The sequence below is a fragment of the Castor canadensis genome, chromosome 17, assembly GCF_047511655.1.
Source record: "Castor canadensis chromosome 17, mCasCan1.hap1v2, whole genome shotgun sequence".
Lineage (NCBI taxonomy): Eukaryota > Metazoa > Chordata > Mammalia > Rodentia > Castoridae > Castor > Castor canadensis.
In genome coordinates, this window is record NC_133402.1 from 51,174,797 (window position 1) to 51,202,025 (window position 27,229).

Genomic DNA, 27,229 nt, shown 5'->3' on the forward strand with positions numbered 1-27,229 from the left:
TCTATTACTTACTCCCCTCTCCGTTTTTGGATAGACATGTTTATTTGGACTGCAGTACTGGGGAAATGTCTACTTGAGAATAGGTCACAAATATGTTTAATAATTGTTTGATTGACTAGAAGAGTGGACCTCATTAATCCTACTGCTATAGTACAGGCCTGGTGCTTCTGTTCTTGAGATTTGGCAGTAGCTCTAGGTGTTCTGCTTACTCAACTAGATTGTCTTAAGATAGTGGTTGCCAATTTTGTAGGTTGGCATAGTGATCACTGATGGGGCAGAGGTTGGGCTTTAATTCCAAGGTATAGCCTTCCTCTGTAGCCCAGTTGGTACTTTTTTTTTTTGTTTGTTTGTTTTTGGTTTTTGGGCAGTACTGGGGTTGGAATTCAGGGCTGTGTGCTAGGCAGATGCTCTATCTTTTTCAGGTAGGGTCTTGTGTTTTTTTTTTTTTTTTTTTTTTGCTTAGGGTGGGCCTCAGACCATGATCCTCCTACTTACCATCTCTCAGTAGCTGGGTTCTAGAGCTGCTGCCATGTCTGTGTGTTTGTTGAGATAGGTCTCACTAACTTTATGCCAAGGTTGGCCTTGAACCATAATTCTCCCCATTTGTGCCTCCTGAGTAGCTGGGACTCCTGTTTTGTTTTTTAATGGTACTGGGTCATTTTTTTTTTCTGGTGGTACTGGAGTTTGAACTCAGGGCCTCATACTTGCTAGGCAGGCACTCTACCACTTGAGCCACTCTGCCAGCCCTTTTTTGGGTTGGTTATTTTCAAGATAGAGTCTCACAGACTATTTGCCTCAGCTGGTTTTGAACCAGAATCCTCCTGATCTCTGCCTCCTGAGCAGTTAGGATTATAGTTATGAACCACCAGCACCTGTGGTAATGGGTTTTGAAGTCAGAATTTCCTGCTTGCCAAGCAGGTACTCTACCAACTGAGCCATGTCCCCATCTGGCCACCCCCCCCCTTTTTTTTTTTTTTTTTGTGGGACTGGGGTATGAACTCAGGGTCTTCTGTACTTGCAAAGCAGGCACTCTACTACTTGAGCCATGCCTCTAGTCCCTTTGCTTTAGCTATTTTGGAGATGGGGTCTTGCGAACTATTTGTCCTGACTAGCCTCAAACCAGGATCCTCCTGATTTCAGCCTCCTAAATAGGTAGGATTACAGGCCAGTGCCTGGCTATTTTGGTTTTTTTTTGATCAGTTTCTCAATCTGGTGTTGAGTCACTGTCCTCTTGCCCCAGTTTCTTGAGTGCTGGGATTACAGGTGTGCATCGTTCTGTTTGGCCAGATGGTACTCTTAACTGCACCAGGATGAATGTATGTATCTTTGGGTGCCATGAGACCAGGTAAAAATGTGAGTGTATTCAAGCCAGGTGTTTTTTGTTTTTGATTTTTTTTGAAACCAGGGCTCTCTGTATCCTGGGCTGGCCTTGAACTCCTGCCTCCGCCTTCCTAGTGCTGGGATCATAGCTGTGTTACTACCAGGCCCAGCTAAGTGTTCAGTATATAGAGAAGAAAATGCATTATAAATTTCCTGTTGGTTCCTGAGTTTTCCTCTTTGAAACATGTATCATCCCCACAGGGAATGGCCTTGTGCAGTATAATTATACATAAAGCACTTAGCTTTTGGACTGAATAAATTGTTGTCATTTCCCTTTGATTATTCTTTCTCTAAACTAGCCATCAACCATTTTTTTCTTTTTTGTGGTACTGGGGTTTGAATTCAGGGCCTTTTGCTTGCTTGCTAGGTAGGTACTCTTTCACTTGAGCCATGCCTCCACCTCTCACTTTTTTCTTTTAAAATATTTTGTCAAGCTTTTAGTTCATTTCAACCCTTGCTCTACTATGACAGTATCTTGACAATATGGTCCTTGTGTGAACTATTTTGGTCTTTGTATCTGTCATTTGCTATAATGAAGTTTGGCCTTGTCTCCATGTTTATAGTGTCCATTTGCAGAGTGGGTTGGGATGCACATGGCTGGGTATGTACACACACACACCCCCATGGGCTATATTCTGGTCTTTCACTGATGGCCCTTTTTTACAAGGGTTAACATCCATTATTTTCTAACTACAGAAATAGGTTTCCTGCAAGTTCTCAAGTTGCAAAATCTATAGCCTGGGTTTTGTCCAGACTGCATATACTTTTCCTCAGAGAAGTTAAAGGAGTATTAGTTTGAACGAAGACACCTTTTTTCTGTTTCACTATATTGGCTTTATGTCAAGTGTATACTTTCTGTGAAACTTATTTTGCTGATATTGAGAATCTTGGTCTGCTTTGTTTCTATAATTCTGGATATATATATATATATATATATAGAGAGAGAGAGAGAGAGAGAGAGAGAGAGAGAGAGAGAGCCAGCCAGATCCTAAGATATAGCTGAGAAAAGGTTAGAATAACTTTGGCTAAAAAGTTACAATGAAATTTGTAGTCTAGGTAGATTATATAAATCTCCTTAGAAGACTCCTCAGAACTGGGTCACATCCACACATAGGGAAAGGGCAAGCTGGTGAGTCCAGTTTCTGTCTGCTTGTGGGATGCCATTTGTTTTTGACCCCAATCATGCCTAAAGCCTTCCAGTGACAGCCCAAGTGAGACTTGCCAAATTCTTGCTGGGCTCAGGGGAAGAGGGAAAGAGACCTACCCTTTACTTAGCAAAGGACATTCTGTCTACAAGGGAATGCTGGGTAACCTGAAGTCATTGTGTCTGAAAGGAAAGAAAGTATGTTACCAATTTGTTACTAATTAACAATAGGCAATAGGTAATATTTTAAATCTGTACTTTGTAGTAAACTATTTTTGTACTTGTTAAGTGTTTAAATCTCTGGAGAATTAGGAGAAAAATTACTTTTTTCCTTGCTGACTATCTTTTATAAAGTTATTTTGCCAGGTGTGGTGGCTCATGTTGAGAGACAGGAAGATAATGAGTTCGAGGCCTGCCTAGGCTACATGGCGAGACCCTGTCTCAAAAAAAAAATTTTTATCACTAAGTGATAAAAATATTCCCTATAAGACATTTTCTTATATAACCTCAAATCAATTTTCAAAGTCAAGAAAATTATTATTTTGGTGGTACTGGAGTTTGAACTCAGGGCCTTTCTAGGCAGGTATCTACCACTTGAACTGCACACTTTCAGCCCAATGTAAATAAATTTAATAATGACACAACACTGTTATCTAGTCCACAGTCCGAACTCAGTTGCATCAGGTATCCCCAGTTCTGACCTTTATAATTTTCCACTCCCAAGTTCAATATCTAACCCAGGATTCCACACTGCATTTAGTCTCATAATTATCATTGTCATTATTATTATTATTATTATTTGAGGCAGGGTCCTATAGCCCAGGCTGACCTGGAACTTACTCTGTAGTCCAGATTAGCCTCCAACTCAAAGATCGTCCTACTTCAGTCTCTCTAGTGGTGGGATCATAGGTGTGCATCAGCACATCCAGCACAGTCTTCTTTAATTTGAAGCAGTCACTCTACCACTTCAGCCATGCCTCCAGCCCTTATCTTCTAATATTCTGGTGTTGACTTTGACTTTCTCATGGCATGCACAGAAAGGTGCTGGCCCTTTGAGAAGAAAGGGGGATTGTATTTGAATAGAACTCATTTATGTGATTCATTCCTTCAATACAAGACTTGGTATTCTAAGGGGGTATGTTGGCTAAGAGAGGGAAAGCATCAGACTATAGATGGCCCCCCACTTAATGATGATTCAACTTGAGATTTTTCTTGACTTTACAAGGTGAAAAAATGGTACATATTCATTAGAAATTAAACCTTACATCCAATTTTGATCTTTTCCTGCGCTAGTAGAATACTTTATCTCAAAGTACAGATTTGAAATATTACCTGACTACTCTGTTTTTAATTGATAACAAGCTTCGTTTCACTTTAGACACAATGACTTTCAGTATCCCCAATGCTGTATGATACTCTCACAATGCTGGGCAGCTGCAGTGAGCTCCAGTTCTCAGACAGTCACAAAATCAGTGGAGTAACCACTGATTCCTACAACAAACTGTGTTGTTAACCTTCCTTTCTGACAGTTTTGGTGGATATAGGGTTCAGAGTGACAGTCTTTTCTTTCAGTGATTGAAAAATGTGTCACTGTAGCTGGGAATAACTGGTGTGTGCCACTGTGCTCAGTTGTTGATTGAGATGAGGTCTGGTGAACTTTTTGCCCTGGCTGGCCTTGAATTGATCCTCCTGATCTTCCACCTCCTAAGGAGGTGAAGGGGTGAGTCACTGATTGCAGTGGTGAGCCCTCACACCTGTCTTTTTTCTTTTTTGGTGGGATTTGGGGTTTGAACTCAGGACTTGCAAAGCAGGTACTGTAGTGCTTGAGCCACACCTCCAGTCTCTTTTGCTCTGTTTATTTTGGAGATGAGGTCTTGTGATCTTTTTGCTGTGGCTGGCCTTGAACCATGATACTCCTGATCTCAGCCTCTCAAATAGCTAGGATTACTGGTGTGAGCCACTGGCTCCTGGCTGACTTCTTTCTTTTTATGTGAGGGTCTTGCTCTGTAGCCTAGACTGGCTTTGAACTCATGATCTTTCTATTTCAGCCTCCTGAGTAGTAAATGCATTTTTTTCTCTTCCCTTCCCCTTCTTCCCTTCCTTTCCATTATACAAAGTTTAAATGGGTTTCATTTTCGCATTTTCATACATGCATGTAGCATGCATAAATGCATTTTCAAATTAGGATGGGTTTATCAAGACATAACCCCATCATAAGTTGAGGATCATCTTCAATATTTTGAACTGCTTAGGTCACTAATGTTCTTTATCAGTTCTACTTTTCTTCCAATTCTCATAATCAGTTTTTGTTTTCCATTGGAAATATGGAAAATAGTGCATCTGAAACAGATTTTGTTCATTTGTAATTCTTTCTTTGTGAATTGAGGTGGTCGAACCCACTTTGAATTTCCATTTACAAACTGTTTATCATTTAATTCCTAATTCAATTCAATTTTAAATGTGACTTTTAGCAAAAATGCAGTTTACGTTCTGCATTGATTCAAATGCCACAATTTGTTTACAGGCATGGGAAATTGAGAAATAGAATTTCAGACTTTCTGTTGACACTTTGCAGATCTGTATTTCCAACACCAAAAACCAATTCTTTGATTCTCTGGACACCAACTGGATGTTCAACATTTCAGCTCAGTCTGATATACAACCTGGAGTTAGAGCAGATCCCATAGGTTAAGAGCTTGTCCACAGCACTGCCTCTACTTCAGACTCAGTCTCAAGTCCCATGCAAGCCATAACTTCTTACTGACCAGCTATACTGTGATTACTTCCTTAACTTTCATAATTTGCCAGAACTGAGACCAGCTCACAGAACTCAGGAATGTACTTGCTTTACTTGTTTATTATAAAGGATACAACTTTGGAACAGCCAAAGATTAGAGATATATAGGGCAAGGTATTGGGCAAGATTGTGCAGAGCTTCTGTGCACTCTTCTAGTGCCACCTTCCCCAACTTTGATGTGTTCATCAATCTGGAAGCTCTCCAAGTTTCATTGTTCAAGACTTATAGAACTCAACTGGGTATGGTAATGCATGCTTGTAGTCTCAACTACTAGGGAGGAGGAGGGGGGGGAGTATAATTTGAGCCCCAGGGAGACTGTCTCAAAAAAAAAAAAAAAAAAGTTTCTATAGAACTCTAACCCCCAAAGTTGATTGGCTACAGCTTAAGTTCTGCCCTTCAGTCACTTGATCTTTCAGGTGTCTAATGATATCCTGAGGCTCTCTAGGGTCCCTACCTTAAGTTACTTAAACCTTGTGTGATCTAAAGGGCTCATGAATAACAAAAGATTCCTGTCAGTAAATTCCAAGGGTTTTCATACTTCTAGTCGGGGACCAGAGGCAAATACCAAATCTTTGTGTTATATCCTTATCATGGTAAGAGAGCCTGAAGGTTTACCTGTGTCTTTGAGGAGCTAAGTGCAGTGTATCCAAGTCACTGGCAAAGTCAAGTGAAAAATTGAAAAGCCATAGAAATACAATATGTTAGCATGTCATTTTTTTTTCTATAGAATGATTTAAAAGTATTAGTGTACATCAAAATAGTAGTCATCCATTAAAACTTTGGAGTAGATACCAACTAAGAAAAAACTGTAGTATAAAAACAACTTGTATACCAAGTAGTATGTTTGTGGGGTGTTCCAGATGTTCCTCAGTTATTGGGTACAATGTCAAAGTTAGGGTGCTGCCCCAGGTGCAGCAAAAGAGTGCAAAGAGTAGATTTTTAGGTCTGGTGGTATAGCTCAAGTGGTATAGCACTTGCCTAGCAACCACAAGGCCCTAAATTCAAACCCTAGTACTACCAAAATAAATAAATAAATAAATGAAGGAAGGAGGGAGGGAGGGAGGGAGGAACAAAGGAAAGAAAGAAAGAAAGAATGAATGAATATCCTTTAAGCTATGAAGCCAGTAGTTGAATGAGAATCAACCCACTAATCAGGAACAGTAGGGGTGAGGTGGGATTATTGAATGGCATAAAAATGAGGGCCCTTCCCTTGCCATCCTCTCCAATGATTTGATCATTGAGCCAATGCTGCCTGGGCATTTGATCTGCCCTTTCCTTTTGATTGTTCTTGACCTTTCCATTTGAGCCTCTTTGCCCTTTTCACTGTGATGTGGGGATTAGGCTCCATGAGGATATAGGGCTATCATCTTTTTTTTTTTTTTTGGCATCACCGAAGTTTGAACTCAGAGCCTTATGCTTGCTAGGCAGGTGCTTTGACTGCTTGAGCCACTCTACCAACCCTTTTTTTGTGATGGGTTTTTTTCAAGATAGGGTCTTCAAAACTGTTTACCCAGAGTTGACTTTAAATCAAGATTTCCTCATCTCTACCTCCTAAATAGAGAATTACAATTGTGAGCCACAGGTGTCTGGCTGGAAATGATTTTAGTGATCCACAGTGGATTTCTAGCAGGCTGTAAGGTCCTGTAGGTACTACTTAGTGAATACTACATGTGGACTGAATTTTTTTTTTTTTTTTTGTGGTACTGTGGCTTGAACTCAGGGCCTACACTAGCCCTTTTTTTGTGAAGATTTTTTATTTTTTATTTTTTTAGTTAGGTCTCTCATACTATTCGCCCAGGCTGGCTTTGAACCTTGATCCTCCTGATCTCTGCCTCTTGAGTAACTAGGATTATAGGTGTGAGCCACTGTTGTCTGGCTTTTTTTTTAGATACTGGAATTTTTGCTAGGCAGACTCTCTACAACTTGAGCCAGTTCAAACTAGTGAGTTTTCTTGAAGGGGTATTCTCAAAGTTTTGGTTTGAATGTTTACCTATTGTTTTTTTTGGGTTTTTTTTTTTTTTTGTGGGACTGGAGTTTGAATTCACGACCTCATGCTTGCCAGATAGTTGCTCTAACTCCACCCAGCCCTATCTTGTGGTGGGTATTTTTGAAATAGGGTTTCTAGAACTGTTTGCCCATGCTGGTTTTGAATCTCTGTCCTCCTGACAGAGTAGATAGGATTCTAGGCGTGAGCCACAGGTGCCTGGCTTCCCGTTCTTTTCCTCTTTTTTTTTTTTTATTCCATTGTACTGGGGTTTGAACTGAAGGCCTTGCACTTGGAGGCAGCCCTCTACCACTCAAGGTGTGCCCCCCAACTCTCTTGTTTGCAAAATACTTTTTTTCCCTTGTAAATGACTTTTTTGGAGGGTACTGGGCTTTGTGCTTTTGCAGGTAGGTGCTCTGCTGCTTGAGTCACAGCCACACCAGCTCTTTTTGCTGTGGTTATTTTTAGATAGGGCCTCACTTTTTTTCTTCTTTTTTTGTGGGACTGGGGTTTGAACTGGGAGCCTCGTATGATCTGTTTTTTATGTTCAGGCTGGTCTGGACTGCGATTCTCCTGTTTTAAGCTTCTCACCATTTTTGGGATGACAGGTGCATTGCTACCATACCTAGCTTTTTCTTTCTGTTGCGATAGGGTATCACAACACCCCTTCCCCCGCCTTGCCCCTTCCCCCTCCACCCTGGAATCACAGTTTTTCCAATCAGCCTCCCATGTAAGTATATGAAACTGTGCCCAGCTATTTATTGAGATGGGGAACTCTCAAAACTTGCCCAGGCTGGCTTTGAACCATGAAGTTCCCAATCTTAGCCTCCCAAGTACCTGGGATTACAGGTGCAAGACACTGGTGCCCATCCTCTTGTAAATTACTTTAGATCCAGGGTTATATTTATATTTCCCATGAAAAAAGTCAGCTGCACTTACGGAATTGCTTCAAGGTTATTTGAGAAAATTTAATACTACCTAAGGGCAAAAAATTAATTAGGTGGAAAGGATTTTTTTTTTTTTTTTGGTGGTACTGGGGTTTGAATTCAAGACTTCATGTTTGCTAGGCAGGTATCTTTGCCATTGTGATGGTTTTTTTTCAGATAGGGTCTCACAAACTAATTGCCGGGGGCTGGCTTTGAACTACGATTCTCCTGATCTCTGCCTCCTGAGCAGCTGGGATTACAACCACCAACTCCTGGCACAGGATATTTTTATTTTCTTTTTTTCTTTTGAGACAGGGTGTTGTTATATAGCCCAGGCTGGCCTTGAAGTTGTGATCCTCCTGCCTCTGCTTGCTGAATTTCACATGCACCTATACACCTTGGTGAGTAGGATTCTTAGAATTCTGTTTAAAAGGCAGGAGATCTTCCATAATGCTATGGAAGACATTTTTGATACTGTGTGGCTGCCCCACAGTGATGAGGCAGTGTGTGTGCACCTTCAGTCGTATGATTTGTGTGGACTCTTCAGAATGCTCTGCTTTGTGAACAAAGGCTGTGTGTTAATATATTGTATGTCCTTTTCTCTTTCCCCCCAGTGTCTCTAAAGACTCTGCCTGTATGATTAATTCCATTGATTCTTGGCCAAGCACTCACTCACTGCTCTATAGGCAAGTGGTGTTGATTTTGAATTTACAGGACTGAGTAACCTTTTCCTTTATGCTCAAGATTGCTGAGTGGCTGGGCTGGGATTAGCTGTGGGTTTCTTTGCAATTATAACCTCCTTTTAGCAAATCCAGTATATTAAAGTAGACTTACTAACTTGCTTAGGTGTTGAATGATTTGCTTTTCATACTGGTTGTCTTTAGAGTTCCTTTAAATAGCTAATTCTCCAGTTTCATTAAAATAGAATTCGATTCCCAGAATTTGCTTTGTGGGAACATAGGTCCTCATTAAGGTGCAGCACACCCATAATCACTTTGCTAGTTTCTCTGGGTAATAGAGACAGAGATTCTATACTGCATATTAAGTGGTATTTCACATGGAATGAGGAGCAAGGGGGGCAGATGAATTTTTTCCTTATTGGCTTTTGGCTTTCCTCCTCATGTCTATTAAGTTAAGTTTTTTTTTTTTTTTTTTTAAATAGGGCCTTGCTATATAGCCCAAACAGGCCTTGAACTCATGATTCTCCTGCCTCTTTCTCCCAAATGCTGTGATTATAGGCATGGAGCCCCAAGGCAGGCAAGAGCTAAATTTTTTTTTTTCTTTATTTTTTTGGAGGTACTGGTGTTTGAACTCAGGGCTTCACATTTGCTCGGCAGGCACTGTATCACTTGCGCCACTCCATCAGTCCTTTTTTGGTTGGGTATTTTTCAAGATGGGGGTCTTAGAAACTGTTTGCCTTGGCTGGCTTTTAACCTTGATCCTTCTGATCTCTGCCTCCTGAGTAAGATTACAGGCGTGAGACACTGGTGTTCAGTTCATTCTAATTTGTTAAGTAAAATCTACATTTTATTTACTTATTTATTTATTTTTAAAATTTTTATTTTATTCATGTGTGCATACAATGTTTGGGCCATTTCTCCCCCCTTCCCCCTGCCAAAATCTACATTTTAAAATCACATTTTGTGAATCTGCAAATTAACATTTTGCTCTTGCTATATTGGTAATTCTGTAACTACCCCATTTAGCCAAGTGTTTACATTGTGGGTTTTTTTTTTCCCCTCTCAAGAAGAAATGACCTTTATAGGTAATAGTAAATTGATAAGAGATAGGAAGAGAGAGAAAGGGAAGAAGAAAGGAAGAAGGAGGGAGGGAAGGTGGAAGAGTGGGAGGAGAGATATACATAGTTCCTGGCATAGTTCCTAGATATAGTATAGCAGGTTGATAAATGGAGAGAGGGAATATAAATTGATTGTTGTGAACTGTAGTTACCCTACTGAACTATAGAACATTAGAACTTATTTCTCCTATGTAACTGTATTCTGATACCTGTTATCTATCCTCCCATTCTCTCCCTCTACCCTGGGTCCTGTTTTAAAGTGTCTTTGTTTTGAAAATGTTTTGAATAGGAGGCTGGATCACTATCTCTCATATTCTAATAGTAGCTGGATTTTTATTTGATGTTTGCCTCTATCAGGAACTTGGGGCTGAGATTGTTTTTAAGTAGTTTGTTAACAGGAGGTATATAGAAAGCTTTTCCTCATCACTGTTCACTCTAAGTGATTGTCATTTTACCACTTCAGAATAGCATTCAGGTACCTAAATGTACCTGCTAATTAAAAATTGTTCTCTAAAAGCACTCCATAATCAGCTAAGCATACTGCAAAGAAAACACTTTTATCTCAATTAGTCTAGGAGGAAACAGGGGTTATGTAGATTACTCATTTTCAAACAGAGTAGTTGCTGATGAATTACCATATTCTTGTTGTTCAGATATATTTCACTACAAATGCTGAGAAATAAATTTCACTTCTAAAGCTATTGATATCTGTTTATTAGTTACTTTCTGAGACCTACTAAGTACCAACCAAGGGTACAAGATGGTCATTCCTACAGAGATTTGGAAACTGCCTGATCATGAAATGAGTAATAGCCCAGCATTAGTTATAGTAATTTGTATTTGTGGATCACTTTTCTTTCTGTTCGTTACTGTTCTTTGCAAATGTTATCTGATTTTCTTTTTTCTTGGCAGTACTGGGGTTTGAACTCAGGGCTTTGGGTTTGCTAGGCAGGTTCTTTACTGCCTGAGCCAAGCCCCTAGCTCTGCTGATGTTTTTGGAAGTGAGTTATAAATTTAAATATTTCTTACTAAATCACTTCACAGCTACTGTTTACTTTAGTTCTGTATCTTTTTTTTTTTTTTTGTGGTCCTGGGGTTTGAACTCAGACTTGCTAGACAGGCAGCTGTACCGCTTGAGCCATGCCACCAACTTGCTCTACTTGTCTTAAGAGGCTAAGTACATGACTCATGTAGTCACACAGGTTGTTTCTCTCTGTCTCTCTCCTCTTCCCTCCCTCTCTCCTTCCCTCCCTCTGTTTTGACATAGGAGTCTTGCTATATAGTCCAGGCTGGCCTGGAACTCATGATTTTCCTGCCCCTAGCCTTCTAAGTGCTGGGATTATAGGCATGTACCACCATGGCTTGTAATTCCTGTTATTAACTGTAAGTATTCCTAAACTAGTTTACAAAAATACTAAAGGATTCAGTTGTCATTATACTCTTCTTTTCTTCTTCCTGCTTTAGTTTGGGAGAAGATAGAAGTTCTGTTTGGAATTGTGTCTGAATCTTAATAAGAGATTTCAGTTCTGGAATAGTTTTTGTGTTGAATAATTAGAGACTTGTACATTGGGTTTTATTCTGGGAGTTGGGAGAAATTTAAGAATGACCTGATTGTTTATGTGTCTGTCTGAAACAGTTTGTCTTGTAAAAGATGATTTGCCTTATTCTTTCTTCCCCTTTTTATTATGAAAAATTTGAAATATACAGAAGAATGAAAAGAATTAGTGAGTCTGCAAATTATCTTTTTGCTCTTGCTATATGGGTAGTTCTGTAACTACCTCATTTAGCCAAGTCTTTACATTGTGGGGTTTTTTTTTTTCCCCCCTCAAGAAGAAATGACCTTTATAGGTAATAGTACATTGATAAGAAAGAGATAGGAAGAAAGAAAGGGAAGAAGAAAGAAAGAAGGAGGGAGGGAAGGAGAAAGAGAGGGAGGAGAGATGTGCATAGCTCCTAGACATAGTATAGCAGGTTGATAAATGGAGACAGTGAATGTGAATGAACAAATAGGGTATAGGACATGCTTTTGGTTCCAGGGTACAAAGACAATGCTTATCTAAATCCTTGCCCTTAGGGTTTTACTGGTGGGTCAGGAGGTGAGACTAAATAGGTAAACCTCTTTGTTAGTTAGCCCATATGAAGCCTTCAGTGAAGATTCATAGTGTGATTAGTATGGCTGATGGAGTTAGGATCGGGAATATGATTCCAGATGTCTAGAGGGCAGTTTATTTGCAAAGGCTTCTTTGAAGTAATGGAGCTGGAACTGGGCCAAGGGGTAGGACAGAGCTTTAGAAAGACGTGGCCATAGGGGCCCATACCTGAGGATCCTTACATGCTGAGGCATGGGAGGAGGTAAGCAGGACCTAGTCCTTAATCTTTTGCATATTCCCAGTCACTCTCACTCCAGGGCTCAATGCTGGATGCTTGCTGTGCCTGGAACACATCCCTCCAGATAGATGTATGGCTCCCTCCCTTCCTTCTGTCTTCTGTTAAGTGAGAATTCTCTGATGCCCTGTATAAAATAGCAGCTCTTCCTGGCACATAGTAGCTTTTCCCATTCTCTATGTGCTTTTTTTCTTCTTACTCTATATGTAGTATAGTGCCTGTGACTCTAAATAGATGTATGTGTAGATGTATGCATAGATAGGGATACAGGGAGATGTTGCTCAGGAAACAGGTGACACAAGAAGGAGTGAGCAAACGGGAATTCTGCAGTATATAACTGTATAGTTATTGTTACTTTAAGATATTTTCTTGTCAAAGGAACAGGAGACACTTGATCAGGGCAGTCATCAAGATATGTTTTCATAGAGAAGGTTGGTTAGCTTGCCTTGCATGCATAGAAAAGCTCCAGATAATTCATTTTCACTCTCTTTTTCTTTGAAAGATTTGTGCTCCTAAGTGAAACCTTGGTGATTCCAATGCCTGTTGTCCTCCTCCTGGGACTCCCACAGTGGACCATGAGTCGGTAATGCCCACTGAGGACTTCTGGGAACCATGTCAGACGAATCTGCCTCAGGGAGCGATCCAGACCTGGACCCGGACGTGGAGCTGGAGGATGCGGAAGAGGAGGAGGAGGAGGAGGAGGTGGCAGTGGAGGAGAATGACAGGGATGACGAAGAAGATCTGCTGGATGGTGAGTAGCTCTGCTGAGTGATAGAGATGGCCTTATTCTTTCTTCTAGTGGAATTTTTACTGGGAGAGTGTGGTGCTTCTAGTTGGGTTTTATAGATCACCCATAGTGAGAAGACAGGCTGAGAACAGCAAAAGCAAAAGTTTTATGCTCATTTACAGGAAATAGGTGATTGTTCCTTCACATAAGCCCTGTTTTAGTGTTGGAAGGATCTTTAGCATGTAGCTCATCTTTGACATATGCAGGTTCAGTTCAGTGATGTAAGAGTGGAACATACTTGCCCAGGTCATGGAGGAGACCTGAGATGACAGCCTGGGGTGTAAACCCTTCAGATGGGTGTAGGGATGACTATGAGTGAATGGCCTATGAGTTTTCTAAAACTATACTTATAATTCTGCTTCTGTATACATGAGGGAATTGTCTGGGGAAAGATTTTCAGACAGGTTCATAGCCCCAGAAAGCTGAGAACCTCTTGCATGTTGCTCTGTTATTGCCACTTGCCACTTGTGATTGTTAACTTCTCCTACTGGAAGGGGATTTCATCTCCATAGCTGGTAGACTCCCTCTAGATTCTTCCAATTTGATTTGCTCAGCTCACTTCTTCCTTTGACTACCTCACTTCTTTTTCTTTTCTTTTTTTACGTTTGGCAGTCCTGGGATTTGAATTCAGAGACTTGCACTTATTAGATAAGTGCTCTACCAATTGAGGCATGCCCCCAGCGGTTTCTACTTTTAGTTCATTTTTCAGATAGAGTTTCACATTTTTGTCCAGGGCTGGCCTGGGACGAGACTCCTCACTTCCTGCCTAGTTGGGAGTAATGTAGTCCAGGCTGGCTTCGAACTCACAATCCTCCTGTCTCAGCCTTCTAAGTGCTAGGATTACAGGTTTATTACCCCTCCCCCCATATAAGAATATTTATTACATTCTTAAATTGAATAATTTTTTAAAAGATTGAAATGACTTATTTCTAGTACTTAGGAAGTTCAGCGTGGTAACAGATGTTTCCAGTAGATACTATCTCCTTTTCTTGTTCTTGTTCTCTTTTTCTTGTACCTGACTTCTTGAACTTTGACTCAAGAGCCGTTTTTATATTTCACTACAATGAGAGCTATGTAATTCTTCCCAACTTTTCCTAGAAGTAAAAGTGATACTTCTATGAGAAAAAGTAATAGAGGGGGGTGAATTTGGTCAAAGTACATTGTATGTATGTATGTATGTATGAAAATACCACAATGAAACTCCTTTGTACAACTAATATATGCTAATAAAAATAAAAAAAAGTGATACTTCTGTTACTTGTGGCAACTGCTACTATTTTGGCTCTTACTGCTTTTCTGGTTCTCTTATTTTGAACACTTTATGCAGTTTTGCTGACACATCTAAGACCTGCCTATTTCTTCAGTCTGGCTCTTGCTACCTTGGTGTGCTATCATCCCCCAGTCCTAATGGGCAGAGCAGCAAACTATTGTAAAATTAGGAATGATTGTGAATAAGCTAGTTTTAGCTGACAAAGCTTGGTGTGGCTTTTTTTTTTTCTTAGAGCAGTGATTCTCAACCTGAGATGATTTTGCCTCCAAAGAGATAATTTACAATGTGTAAAAACATTTTTGGTTGTCATGACTTCTTGGGGGTAGGGATTGGCATCTTGTGGGTAGAGACCAAGGATGCATAGAAGAACCCCACAGCCCACCAACAACTATCTGGCCCAAATGTCACTACTAAGATTTGAGAAGCCCTTTCAAAAAGGAAATTGTTACTTTAACATCCTTTTTATTTAAAGTTACATCTCTATTGGATAATGATAGCTTACTTTATATTTTTCATAGGTTGTACAAACATCTGAACAATATTATTATCCTTTTCAAAAGAACTACCCTTTGACTCTGGTGTTTGTTTTCTTTGTAATTTCTACTTTAGAATTTTCTTCCTTCTACTTCTGGGTTTATTTTTGCTTTCTTTGAAACTTTTTTTTTTTTTTTTTTTTGGTACTGAGGATTGAACCTCTTGAATGCTGGCAAGTACTCTATCATGGAGCTACACTCCTAGCCATCAAACAGCAACTATTTCTACTGCTCCTACTTCTCTCCTCCTCCTCCTTTTGTGCTACTGAGGATTGAACTCATGCCATTCCTGAGCCATGCCGCACTCCTTTTCTTTTCTTTTCTTTTTTTTTTTAAACAGGTCTACCTAGAACTTTTGTGGAGTATGCTACCATGTCTGGTTCCTTCCCAAATTTATTAAAAATATACATAGCTTATTAATTTTCAAACTTTTATATGGGAGCCCAGTGCCAGTGGCTTACACTTGTAATCCTAGCTACTCAGGAGGCAGAGATCAAGAGGATCACGGTTTGAAGCCAGCTTGGGCAAACAATTTGCAAGACTGTAACTCAAAAATACCCAACACAAAAAAGGGCTAGTAGAGTGGCTCAGGTGGTAGAGCTTCTGCCTGGCAAGCATGAGGCTCTGAGTTCAAACCCCAGTACCACCAAAAAAACCCTCAAACAAACAAAACTTTTAGATGGGTATGGTAGGGTGGGTTTGTAATCGCAGCACTTGGGAGGTGGAGGCAGAAGGATCCCAGTTGGAAGGAGCTACATAGGAAGACCCTGCCTCAAAAAACAGATTTTCAAACTTTTTTTTAAAAAACATAAATATTTAAAGCTACTAATTTCTCTTTAAGTATTGCTTTAGCTCCTTTGTTTTACAAACATTTTATTTTACTTAGTTGTCCTGATAATCTTGAGCGTTAGGTAGAGTAGATACATTTTACAGATGAGGAAACTAAGGCTCAGAAAGGAGATTCATTTACTCAGTGTAACTTAGAAAAAAAGCAGAAAGCTGAGCTTTTGGTCTTCAAGATGGTGCTCCTTTTTCAAACCTATTATACTCTGAGAACATAGATTCTTTTCTTTTTTTTTTGGTGGGACCGAAGTTTGAACTCAGGGTTCTCGCTTGCAAAGCAGGTACTCTATGGCTTGAGCCACACTTCCAGTCTGTTTTGCTCTGGTTATTTGGAGATAGGGTCTTGCAAACTATTTGTCCAGGCTAGCCTTCAACTGGAGCCCTCCTAATCTCAGTCTCCCCAGTAGCTGAGATTACAGGTGTGAGCCACTGGCACCTGGTTAAAACTATAGATTCTTATAATCCTCTTGCCTGTGGTGTATTTGCTTTCTTGTTTTTTGCTCTGAGGGAAGAAGTTGATTGCTAATAGTACTGAGCAATCATGAAAGCGTGTTAGAAGTAATAGCATGAAAATAGAAGGGAAATAGAAGGCAGATAGAAGGGAAAGTATGACAAGTTCTAGAGAAGGATGAACTGTCTTTGATAGGGTACTGGATACACTAGGAGGATGACCAAAGTGAGACTGGACAGATGGCTTGAGGTTAGATCATGAAGTTTAGAATTTGTTTTATAGGCAGCATGGAGTTGATGGAATTTGTAGCAGAGGAGCATTCAACTGGCCTTTGACTTTAGGAATGTTACTCCAGCAGTACATAGAATAGATGGCCCGATGGGGAAGACCCACTAAGTATGTGACAGACTTAAAGGAAAGAATAATGAGGATTCAATCCATTTTGGTCAGTTGAGCTGCACAAGAGGAGCAAATGGTCAGACTTGTTGCATTGGAATGCTGTAGAGCTTTGGTCACTTACTAGGTATTAGGTGGAAAAGGGGAATGGGTAAGGCGTGGGGAGATGATGAGACCTTTATGAAGAGCAGAATAGGGAGTGGCTGGGGGGTTAAATAAGTTTTTAGCTGTGTTACAATAAGTTAGGATGTTACCTTTTCCTTGGTATTGACCTTTGAATTTTGATTAGTGAGATATTAGTCTGGAATTGGCTACGATAGAATATAATTTGTGATAATTGAAGAATAGCACCATGGGTCAGGTGCTTGTGGCTCACGTCTATAATCACAGCTTCTCAGTAGGCAGAGATCAGGAGGATTACAGTTCAAAACCAGCTCTGGGCAAATAGTTCAGGAGACCCTATCTTGAAAACATACTGGTGGAAAATAGGACTGGTAGAGTGGCTCAAGTGGTAGAGTGCCTTCTTAGCAAAGCATGATGTCCTAAGTTTAAGTCCCAGTAATGCCAAAAAAAAAAGAGAAATATCACTATGAATTTGTCATCAGCAAAACCTGCAAATGGGGAAATGATAGTACATGCTAGGGGATCCATGATACATTGGAAGACATTTTTTTTTCTTTTGGAAGACATTTTGGATTTGACTTTCTAGTCCCCTCTTCTTTTCTTTTGATGTCTGTACTGGTCTTTCTCTTCTTTTGAAATGATGGGCAGATTTGGGTGTGAGCATCAGGTTTGAATCTCTTCCTTTCTCTCTGGGAATTGATTTTTCCTATGTAGTAGTTTCACTGGGGTTTGAACTCAAACTCAGGTTGGCCTTGAGCTATGATTCTCCCCAGCTGTGCCTCTTTAGTAGCTGGGATTATAGTACACTGCACCTGACCTGTTTTGTTATTTATTTTTTTTTTCTTTTTCTGGTGGTACTAGGGTTTGTACTCAGCCTCATGCTTGCTAGGTAGGCATTCTACCACTTGAGCTATTCTGCCAGCCCTTTTTTGTGTTGGATACTTTTGAGATAGGGTCTTTTGAACTATTTACCTGGGCTGGCTTCAAACTGCACTCTTTCTGATCTCTGCCACCTGAGTAGCTAGGATTACAGGGGTGAGCAGCTGCCGGCACCAGCTTGGCCTAGAATTTTCTTGTTGTTTAGCTTTAAGTTCAGTCTTTTCTTCCAGATATTGTGAAATATGTAGATGAACAGAACTCCTGGAATAATTTAACCTTGACCAAAAAAAAAAAAAGTTTCTTGGTGTTGCTTATATTTCAGTGGATGTGAAAGTGGGATATGGTTGATGAGTGCACAGGTAGTTATTTTCATGGCTTTGCTAAGATTTTCTGTGTGTGTGTGTGTGTGTGTGTGTGTGTGTGTGTGTGTGTCTTGTTGGTTCATTAGCACATTTGAGTTCCTTGATGTCACTCTATTTTAAGCCTGTAGTAGACTCATTTTTGATGACCCTGGTAACTGGAGGTTGCCATACATCAAGGGGTATTTCCAAGGGTCTGTCCATTTGTACAAATGGCAAAAATCCTAAAGTTATTTCCCCAAAATAGGTTTTTTGGTTCAAACCACAGTGTTTTTTTGACCCCCTACAGTAGAGAGACATGTGAGAATAATACAAAGAGAAAGCAGGCTTTGTGTATGTACTAAAAGTTGTGTGTGGGGGTGGTGAGAGAGAGAGTCTTGAGTTTAATATATTTGTTTGAGGTGCTAGGGATCAAAGCCACAGCCTTTTGCATGCTAGGCAAGCACTCTACCATTGAACTGTACCACCAGCCTCAATATATTCATTTAACAGACTTCTTATGTATAGATTTTTACTAACATTCATTTGAATTTATGGATCCAATGTCTTATTTCACTCAAAAATTTCAGTTGTTCTTCAAGTATGTATGATGAACCTTCATTAACAATGAGATTCCCTCTCTCTTTACCACTTGCATTGTCTTTATTGTACTTTTGTTCTAGTCAGATGCCCCAGTTCATTTGCCCTAGTGCTTTTACATCTTTATCTGTGATGGTAACTCTGGTTTTTGCATGGTTTTCCAGCAGGAGTCTTGCTTCTGAGTACAGCCTATTCATCTAGGCTGTTTGGCCCATATTTTGGGCACCTTATTCTGCTAAGACAAGAGTAGAGTTTTCCTAAAAGTAAAAAACTGGACAGTAAACCAGCCCTAACTATAAGTACAGACTTAAGGAACATATTGTTGGGCTAGCAGAGTGGCTCAAGTGGTAGAGTGCCTTCCTAGCAAGTGTGTGGTCCTGAGTTCAAATCCTAGTACCAAAAAAAAACCCAACAAAATAAACAAAAGTATTGCTTATTCTCAAGAGTAAATGCTTGCTAGAGATTTAGTTCCTTGGTTTTTGATAGGGATTCTTGGAGTTTTTGAAGCTTTGTGATGACATGACAAATCTTGTTGAAGTGTTAATTTTATTGGCATAATGGTAAAGTGGTGGTGGGTTGAGATTCAGTTCTTTAACTGGTAAGGGATTTAATTTTTTTAATTGAAAATTATGACACAGAAATCAGAATTCACATGCATTTTCAAGATAAAAGATCTTCAAGGAGTGTAGGTGTGGCTCAAGTTGTAGAGTCCTTGCAAGGCCCTGAATTTAAACCCTGATACTGCCAGAAAGGAAAAGAAAAGAAAAGTTAAAATAAGATCTTCAGGCTTGGCATGATGGCTCACGCTTGCTAGCCTAGTTACTTGGGAGGTAGAGGAGGGTCACACTTAGAGGCCAGTCCAGGCACAAAAGTTCAAAAGACCTTGTTCAGCCAATGAAAAGCTGGGTATGCTGGCACACTTCACCTGTCATTCCAGCTACATTGGAAATGTAAATAGGAGGATTGTGTTCTAGACCAACCCAGGTATAAAGGTGAGACCCTATTCAAAAAATAACTAAAGCAAAAAGGGCTGGGGGTGTTGTTCAAGTGGTAGAGGGCCTGCTTGGCAAGGCGTGAGGCCCTAAGTTCAAACCTTAGTACTGCCAAAACAAATCTTCAAATAAAATTTAGAGTATGCCTTGAATGCTTTGGATGGTACCCTAAGATCCTCAAAGGGAGGAGAACATTTTCTGTTTTTTTAGGCTGTTTTCAATGAAAAGTTTGAGAGGCCCTGGTTAAGTTGACTCTTCTGTAGGGATTTTGCTTTTTGCTTTTCCTCTGACCCCCTTCTATATGTTCTCTTGTTTTTTTTTTGGCAGTACTGGGGTTTGAACTCAGGGCCTCATGCTTGCTAGGCAGGTGCTCTTAAAGCTTGAGCCACTCTGCCAGCCAGTTTAATGTTTTATGCCTCTTAAGATGAGATGTTCAGAAAGCAGTTGGACTGTTGGGTTGAAGTAGGGAACTCTAGATTGGAGAAAAAAACATGAGACACAGCTGTGTTTAAAGTGTGCAACAGGATGAGCTCATCTGAGGAGTAAAAAAGTTAAAGAGAAGTGGTCTGAGAGACTAAGTACTGGGTATATCAATATTTAGAGGTGGAGAGGGAAAGAATACAGAAGAAATGGACACCAAGATAGGAAGAGAACCAAGAGAAAAGGCTGTGGAAGCCAAGTAACAAAAGCATTAAAAAAAAAAAAATGGAGGATCAACTATGTTAAAGACTGCCAATAACTCCAGCAGTATGAGGACTTAGATGGATTGGAGTTCGAACTCAGGGCTTCATGCTTGCTAGACAAGTCTCTACCATTTGAGCCATGCCCCCAGCTCAAATATGAGAATTCAGAATTAAATGTTTGAGTTAGCAGTTTAAAGAATATGTAGAGATCCTTTAGTGCCCTTGATCAGATTCAGACAGGACAGTGATAGGAGCTCAAACAATAACAGACAATAACAGGTGGTTAGAGTATTGGATGTCCCCAAGAACAGACAAAGTAGACAAGTTTTTTTTTTTTTTTTTTTTCCTTTTCTGAATGGTATTGGGATTTGAACTCAGGGAGAGCTTCCTGCTGGCCAGGCAGGTGCTCTATTGCTTGAGCCACACTTCTAGCCCAAGAACAATCAACTCTTGAGAAGTTTTACTATGGGGGGTGGATAACAGAAAATAGAGGTAGTAGTAAAGGGAAAAGAGTTGGTCGTTTAAGACAGGTTCTTCCTACCTATCCCAGGTTGGCCTGGAATCCTTGAATCTTCTGCCTCAACCTCCTGAATGCTGGGATTATAGATTTGTGCCATCATCCCTGGCAAGAAAAGGTTTTCTAAAGTTACTAGATTTTATTTATTTATTCATTTTGAGACAGGTTCTCACTATGTAACCTGGGTGGCCTTGAACTTTGCATCTTCCTTCCTCTGTCCTCCCAGTGGTGGGATTACAGGTGTAATCTCACCATGCCTGGAGAGATTTTATTTTTCTATGACAATGGGAATGATCACAGAGGCAGGGAGAAACTGGTGATTTGAGAGAGATTGGAGGCAGTCCATATTGGCTTCAACCAAACTGTGACTGTGGCCTTGAAAAGCCTTTGAGTCAGGACACAAAAGTGTAATAGTAGAAAGGAGCATGCCTCAGGGCAAGTCAACCATCCTTTTCTAAACTTTTGTGATCTTGGGCAAGTCCTTGCTGAACCTTTAGGTTGGTTCCCTTCCACAAGATGAAAAATCTGGAACACAAATCTAGATCTGTTCTCTTTTTCTTTATGAAGACAGGGAAGTATGGGATTTGTTTGTTTGTTTGTTTGTTTTTGCAGTACTGGGGTTTGTGATAGAACAATAATGTCACCATTTTGTGAATGGGCCAAAATGGCAGCCCTGACCCCTTAACAGAAATTCCCATCCTCTAAGACAGCTCCACCCCTATCAGAGACTACCGCGCATGCGCTAACTTCCTTACCCTCCCCCTTCTATAAAAGCCACGCCTGGCCCAGGTTTGCTGCTGTGCCATCTTTTCCCCGGCTAGCCTGGCAGTTTGGGCCTGCCATTAAACTTTGCTCTATGGACATGAGACTTTTCTCGTGAGCTTTCTTTGTGAGCGGTGTTTTTCCTAACAGCTGGTGCCGTGACTCGGATCCGGTTGCGCTCCCAGCACTGACCTTGCTCTTTTGGCCTCCCCCACCCCATCCCTCTCTTTCTCTCTCTCAACTCCCATTCCCTTCCTCTGGGATCTGAGCTGCTTTACCGGAGCCCCCGATCCCAAAAAACGCCACTCCCTCACTAGCTCACAGGGAAGTTCCTCAGCCCCAGCGTGCCTCCAACAGCCATCCACCACTGGCCAATATTCCCTTAAGGTCCTCTCTCCCTCTGTGAGTCCTCCTTGCATGTAGAGCTGTGATCTCTCTCTCTCTCTCTCTCTCTCTGTCTCTCATTTCCTCAAAACCCTAGTGCTAGTTTGCAACTTGCTGTCGTCCCTGGGAACTGGGTTCCCCACTAGGGACTGTGGACCCGCTATGGTGAAGATGTTCCCTCTGGGTGCTCCACATCTTTCTCTCTCTCTCCTGAGGACCTGACATTTTGGAGACACCCACCATATCTCTCCTCAGGTCAGGCCTCACCATGGGAGTTGGACCATTCCAAATTCCTTCAGACTCCCCACTGGGATGTCTCCTGGCCAACTTTCAGCCCCTCTGCCTAACACCTTATCTGAAGCCACGAAAGCTCATTTTTCTTTGTAATCAGGCCTGGCCCCAATACCCATTAGACAATGCCTCCAAATGGCCACTTAATGGCACTTTCAATCCCAATATTTTAAGGGATTTATACAATCTCTGTGAGCGTGCTGGTAAATGGAAGGAACTTTACTACATCCAATCCTTTCCCTTTCTCTGCACCAAACCCTCCCTCTGTACTTTCTGTTCCCTTGTGCAGATTCTATTAGTCTCTAAACCAGTTTCTAAATCAACCAATTCCTCTCCCAAACTTCCTCCTTTCCCATGTAAGCAGACTTCTTGTGCTGCTTACCATGCCTATCTCTTCCTATCTTACTGAGGGACTTTTCCGTCATGGTGTTAAACCAGCCATTCCTTGACAACTCTGGTCTCATGGTGATTCTGGCTCTGGGAGCTCATGCTCCCTCCCTGTGGACTGAGCCAAGCCTGGGATTTATTCAGGTATGCCTCATGCTGCGTTGGGGGAGTCCTGTTTGATTATCTGAGTACTTCTCTATTCCCCCTAATGTCCCTTTTTCCTGAGACAGCAGTTGGAGAGTGGAGGTTTCATGTTGTTGAAAGTGTTCCAGTACCAGTCAATGGGAGTGACATAGAGATGCAGGTGATGGCTAATCCCTCAGGCGTGTGTCATGCCTCCAGGCTCTGCCTTCCCCTCCCTTACCTAAGATGTCAGGACACCTTTTCTGCCTCCTCCATGGTCTCACCGCATGTCCTTTGTCTCTGGCTGCCTTCCCCTCCCTGGGCTTACTGGGACCCTGCCTCCCATGAAAAACTTGTAGCATAGTACCTTATGACTTAAGTTATTCCAACTAGTTTGCCAGGCTTCTCAATCTAAAGTAACTTTAAATCAGCTGCTTTACAAAAAACGCTTACAAAAAACTGGGGCTGCCACGCTCACGCCCTAACTCCGCCCCCACAAGGGGAGGAGGGAAAGCAAACAGGCGCACCTGTGCACAGGATGCCGGCTTCTGGACACAGCAAAAACGCCTGCCATAGCTAAGAAAATTCATAGAGAGGACCCAGCACATCCTGGGCCACCAGCCACATGTGGCAATGGCTGTGGCCCGCCGCCACTTCCCCTAGAATAAATGCGAGCAGAGTACACAGGAAGGGGGGAGGGGCGACAGGCCACAGGATCAGGCCTAGGCAGTCAGGGTCATTTGTCCCAGGTGTGTGTGGAGGGAGTGGTGCCTTGTAGAAGCTCTGCTCCTAGCCCCACCTCACACACCATGGAACATCAGACCCAACCCTTGTAAGTCAATTGTTAGCTCAAGGTTATAGTTCCAGAAATAGCAAAATGGACATTACTGTGGTCTCTAAACGTCTCATTTAAAATTTTCTATACCTTTGGCCTCAACATAAATTTTTCCCTCCAAATATTAACACTAGTTGTCCCATATGGTACTGTTATTGGCCTGAGAGGCCCTCTGAATGCCCTTCTCTAACTTTACAGACGATTTATTCCTTTGTTAAAAAGTAGCCTTTATTAAAGAGGCTGCCTGCTGTTAGCTAAAAGACAGGATCCTAACGGTTTGTTCTTTCTAGATGGGATCTGCACCTTCCAGTCTTCTGGCTTGTAGATATTAAAAGCTTTGTACTGAGGCCTGGCCTCAATATGCCTTGGGTGACCAAGAGAAGTGGCCTTCACAGGGTTCCTTAAATTACAATACCATACTCCAATTAGACCTTTTCTATAAAAGGAAAAAAAGTAAACTGAGGTCCCCATACAAATTTTCTTTCATCTCAGATTGGCTCCACAATTACTATTTAGATACTCAAACGCTGGCCATTCTTTGTAAGCCACAGGATAAACATGGAAAGGAGGACCAGAAAAGCCCCTTATCAATGACAAGGGCCACCCCTACTGCTCTACCCTCTGCCCTACCTTCTAAGCCACCCCAATATTCAAAACGTCCTAATTGGTGCTTCCCCCTTCAACAGGTAATGGTAGGAAGAGGACCAGTCTATGTCCTCTTCCAGCTATCAGATCTAAGGGAAATTTAAAAACATCTGGACAGCGATACTGATGCCCAGACAAATACATTCAAACCTTTATCTCTGTGATCCAAACCTTTCAATTGACATGAAAGGATATTATGCTTCTACTAGACCAGACTCTTGTCTCATTAGAAATGCAATGGGTTCTGACCCAGGCCGCTCAGGTTGGAAATGATTACCATTTACAATGAGCCACAATACTAGTGGCACCTGGAAATGAGGGAATAAATGTGCCTACCTACAGGGACACAGGCAGTCCCCTTGACAGATCCACACTAAAAAGGGCTGATGATATGGCTCAAGCAGTAGAGTGCTTCTTTGCAGGCATAAAGTCCTGAGTTCAAGCCCAATACAGCCAAAAGTGGGGGGAGGGATATATATATAGATATATATATATATATTTGGGGATAAAGACATAGATCAATGAGAGAGTGTCTGCCCAGCATGTGCAAAGCCCTGGGTTCAATTCCCCAACATTACTAAATTGGAAAAAAAAAAACTGATAAAGACGATAAATGGTGTTAATGCCACTTCAGCCATCTCATAGTGGAAGAAAGTAATTTAACCTAGACCAGATCCCTCATTCTTCAAGTGAGGAAACTGAGGCCCAGAACAGTTTAGAGACCTGCTCTCCAGAGTATCAGGTGTCAATGTAAAATAACAACTTTGCTTTACAGCAATGCCTTAAAAAAAAAACCCTTACCTTTCTACAAGCCTCTTAAGGAGGCTATCAGAAAACATACCACAATGGACCCAGAGTCACAGGTGAGAGAGGTTCTCCTCAAAGATAAATTTCCAACAGTCAGCCCCTGATATTTGTAGAAAACTCAGTCTATGGCTGAAGGAGAAAAGTCATTGGCTCAACTAACTAATACAACTAGCCATATCTGTATATTATAACTGGGACATTACTCACAGAGAGAAAGAAAAGAGACATGACCTCATTGCTGCCCCCACCCGACTGGGGCCTACATCTTGAGTTTGCTACCATGGTGGACAGGAGGGACATTTCTGCAGAGAATGCTTAAGGGGGGACAGCCCGGGAGACAGCCCTGCCCCAACTAGGACCCTGCACTCTCTGCAAAGGTAACCACTGGAGGTCTAAGTGGCATCCGTCGTCTCTAGATGGAAGGCGAGATGTCACCTCCTATGGATTGATGGGTCCTGGCCCCCTGTCCACACTCCACTTCCTGGCATCGATGTTGAGGAGTCTCATGGTAGCCCTTATGACAAAAAAAAAACCCCAAAAGATCATTTTCCGGCTAGACAGTGGAGCTCATTTCTCTGTTTTACCTTTCTGTCCGGGTCCCCTGTCCAATGACAAAAGTTATCATTCAGGGCAAATCTGGCAAGCCCCTAGAGCTGGCCTGCTCTTTGGGAGACCTCCTCTTCTGTCATTCTTTCCTCATAGTACCTAAAACTCCAATGTCCCTGCTGGGACAAGATTTATTATCTCAACTAAAAACTCAAATTCTCCTCCCCCAGGCAGCTATTTCTGCTGCCCCCTCCTTCAGGAACAAATAGATTCCACAATGTTGACTGATGAGATGAGTATAGGGAGAGCCTGGACGGCCCACCCTATTCAAATAAAACTCAAAAATCCCTCACAGTTTCCACACCCAAAACAATATCCCCTCAAGCCTGACTATGAGGCCTTATTCATATCATAAATTCCTTAGAACACCAAGGGCTACTGATTAGTTACTCCAGTCCATATAATAAATTCAAAATTCTTATAAAAGTTAATTTTAAGATACACGTTACAAAGTAAGCAACTAAAAAGGATATAGATAGATAATAAATGTATTTTTTGAGAAGTTAAAGGAAAAAAATGTTTTTGGATGAGAAAGGATTTTATAAAGAAGGGTTTGTCCTAAAGATTGTTTCAAATAGAAGGGATAAAGACAAACCATCAAAGGGCTTAATATCTTATATAAAGGTCTGAGTAAAAATAAATAAATAAATAAATAAATAAATAAAGGTCTGAGTAAATTTTAAAAGTGTATAATAAAAAGCTTCGATGTATGATAAAGTTGAGTATAAGAGTTGCCTAAAAGATTTTTAGGGTCATGTCAAAGTAAAATCAAATTCTCTATGTCTATAAAATAACAAGGTTATCTTAATATTGTTGTACTCTGAATAACATCTACAAAAAACCGTTACAGAGAAAGATTTTATCAAAGAAATTATTTGTGTTTTCTGCTGATCTTGCCAAGCTTTAAGTACTACTAAATCAGAGTTCATTTACATTTTTCCTTATGTGTCTTAAATGACCACCTTGTAACAGTGTTGTATCTATACTTTATCTAAATATGGTACAAACATTTACAAAGTTATATACAAAATGAGCTAAAACTCTCTTTTATCCAAAAGTGTTACATTTAACCTAAATCCTGACAGCCCCTGCCTCCCACAGTTCACTGATGTAGGTGGGGCCTTAAAGGGACAGACTCACTCCCTGAGTCATGAGTGCATCAACCCAATCTTCCGTTTCCCTCCTCCCATACCATAAGACAGCTTACAGCAAGCTTGGGAGTTACAGGATTTTGCAGAATTTAGATCCCTAGGTATGCAGTCCCTTAGCAAGACACCTTTTATCCCTTTTATGCTCCTCCTAATATTCCTATTTGGGTCTTAAATAATGTGTGGCCACCCATTTCTCTTAGAAAACTTGCCTCCAACAGACTCTACTCCTCCAGCTGACTACCTACCTTATCTTACCCTTCTCAGGGAACTTCTCAGAGAGCATGCAGACCAGATCCTGCCCCACCCTATAACAATTTCTGTTAAGCCAGGGGATCTTGTTCACCTAAAAGGATATTCTACCTTCTCCACTGGGACTTTGATGGACCAGCCCTCATTTGGTCATTCTCATGAC

General features: G+C 41.0%; 1 protein-coding gene across 5 annotated transcripts in view; it reads left to right on the forward strand.

Moving 5' to 3' along the window:
* Positions 1-27,229, forward strand: part of Rad54l2 (RAD54 like 2) — a 106,489-nt gene that overhangs the window by 20,351 nt on the left and 58,909 nt on the right. For 3 of the 5 annotated variants that reach the window (XM_074059349.1, XM_074059348.1, XM_074059350.1), the window contains exon 2: positions 12,917-13,165. In XM_074059349.1, the coding sequence (XP_073915450.1) occupies positions 13,027-13,165 (139 nt within the window). In that variant the 5' untranslated portion in view covers positions 12,917-13,026. Of the gene's footprint in view, positions 1-11,391; positions 11,413-12,916; positions 13,166-27,229 lie in introns of those variants that run through there. The other 2 variants (XM_074059351.1, XM_074059352.1) reach the window with 2 other exon arrangements.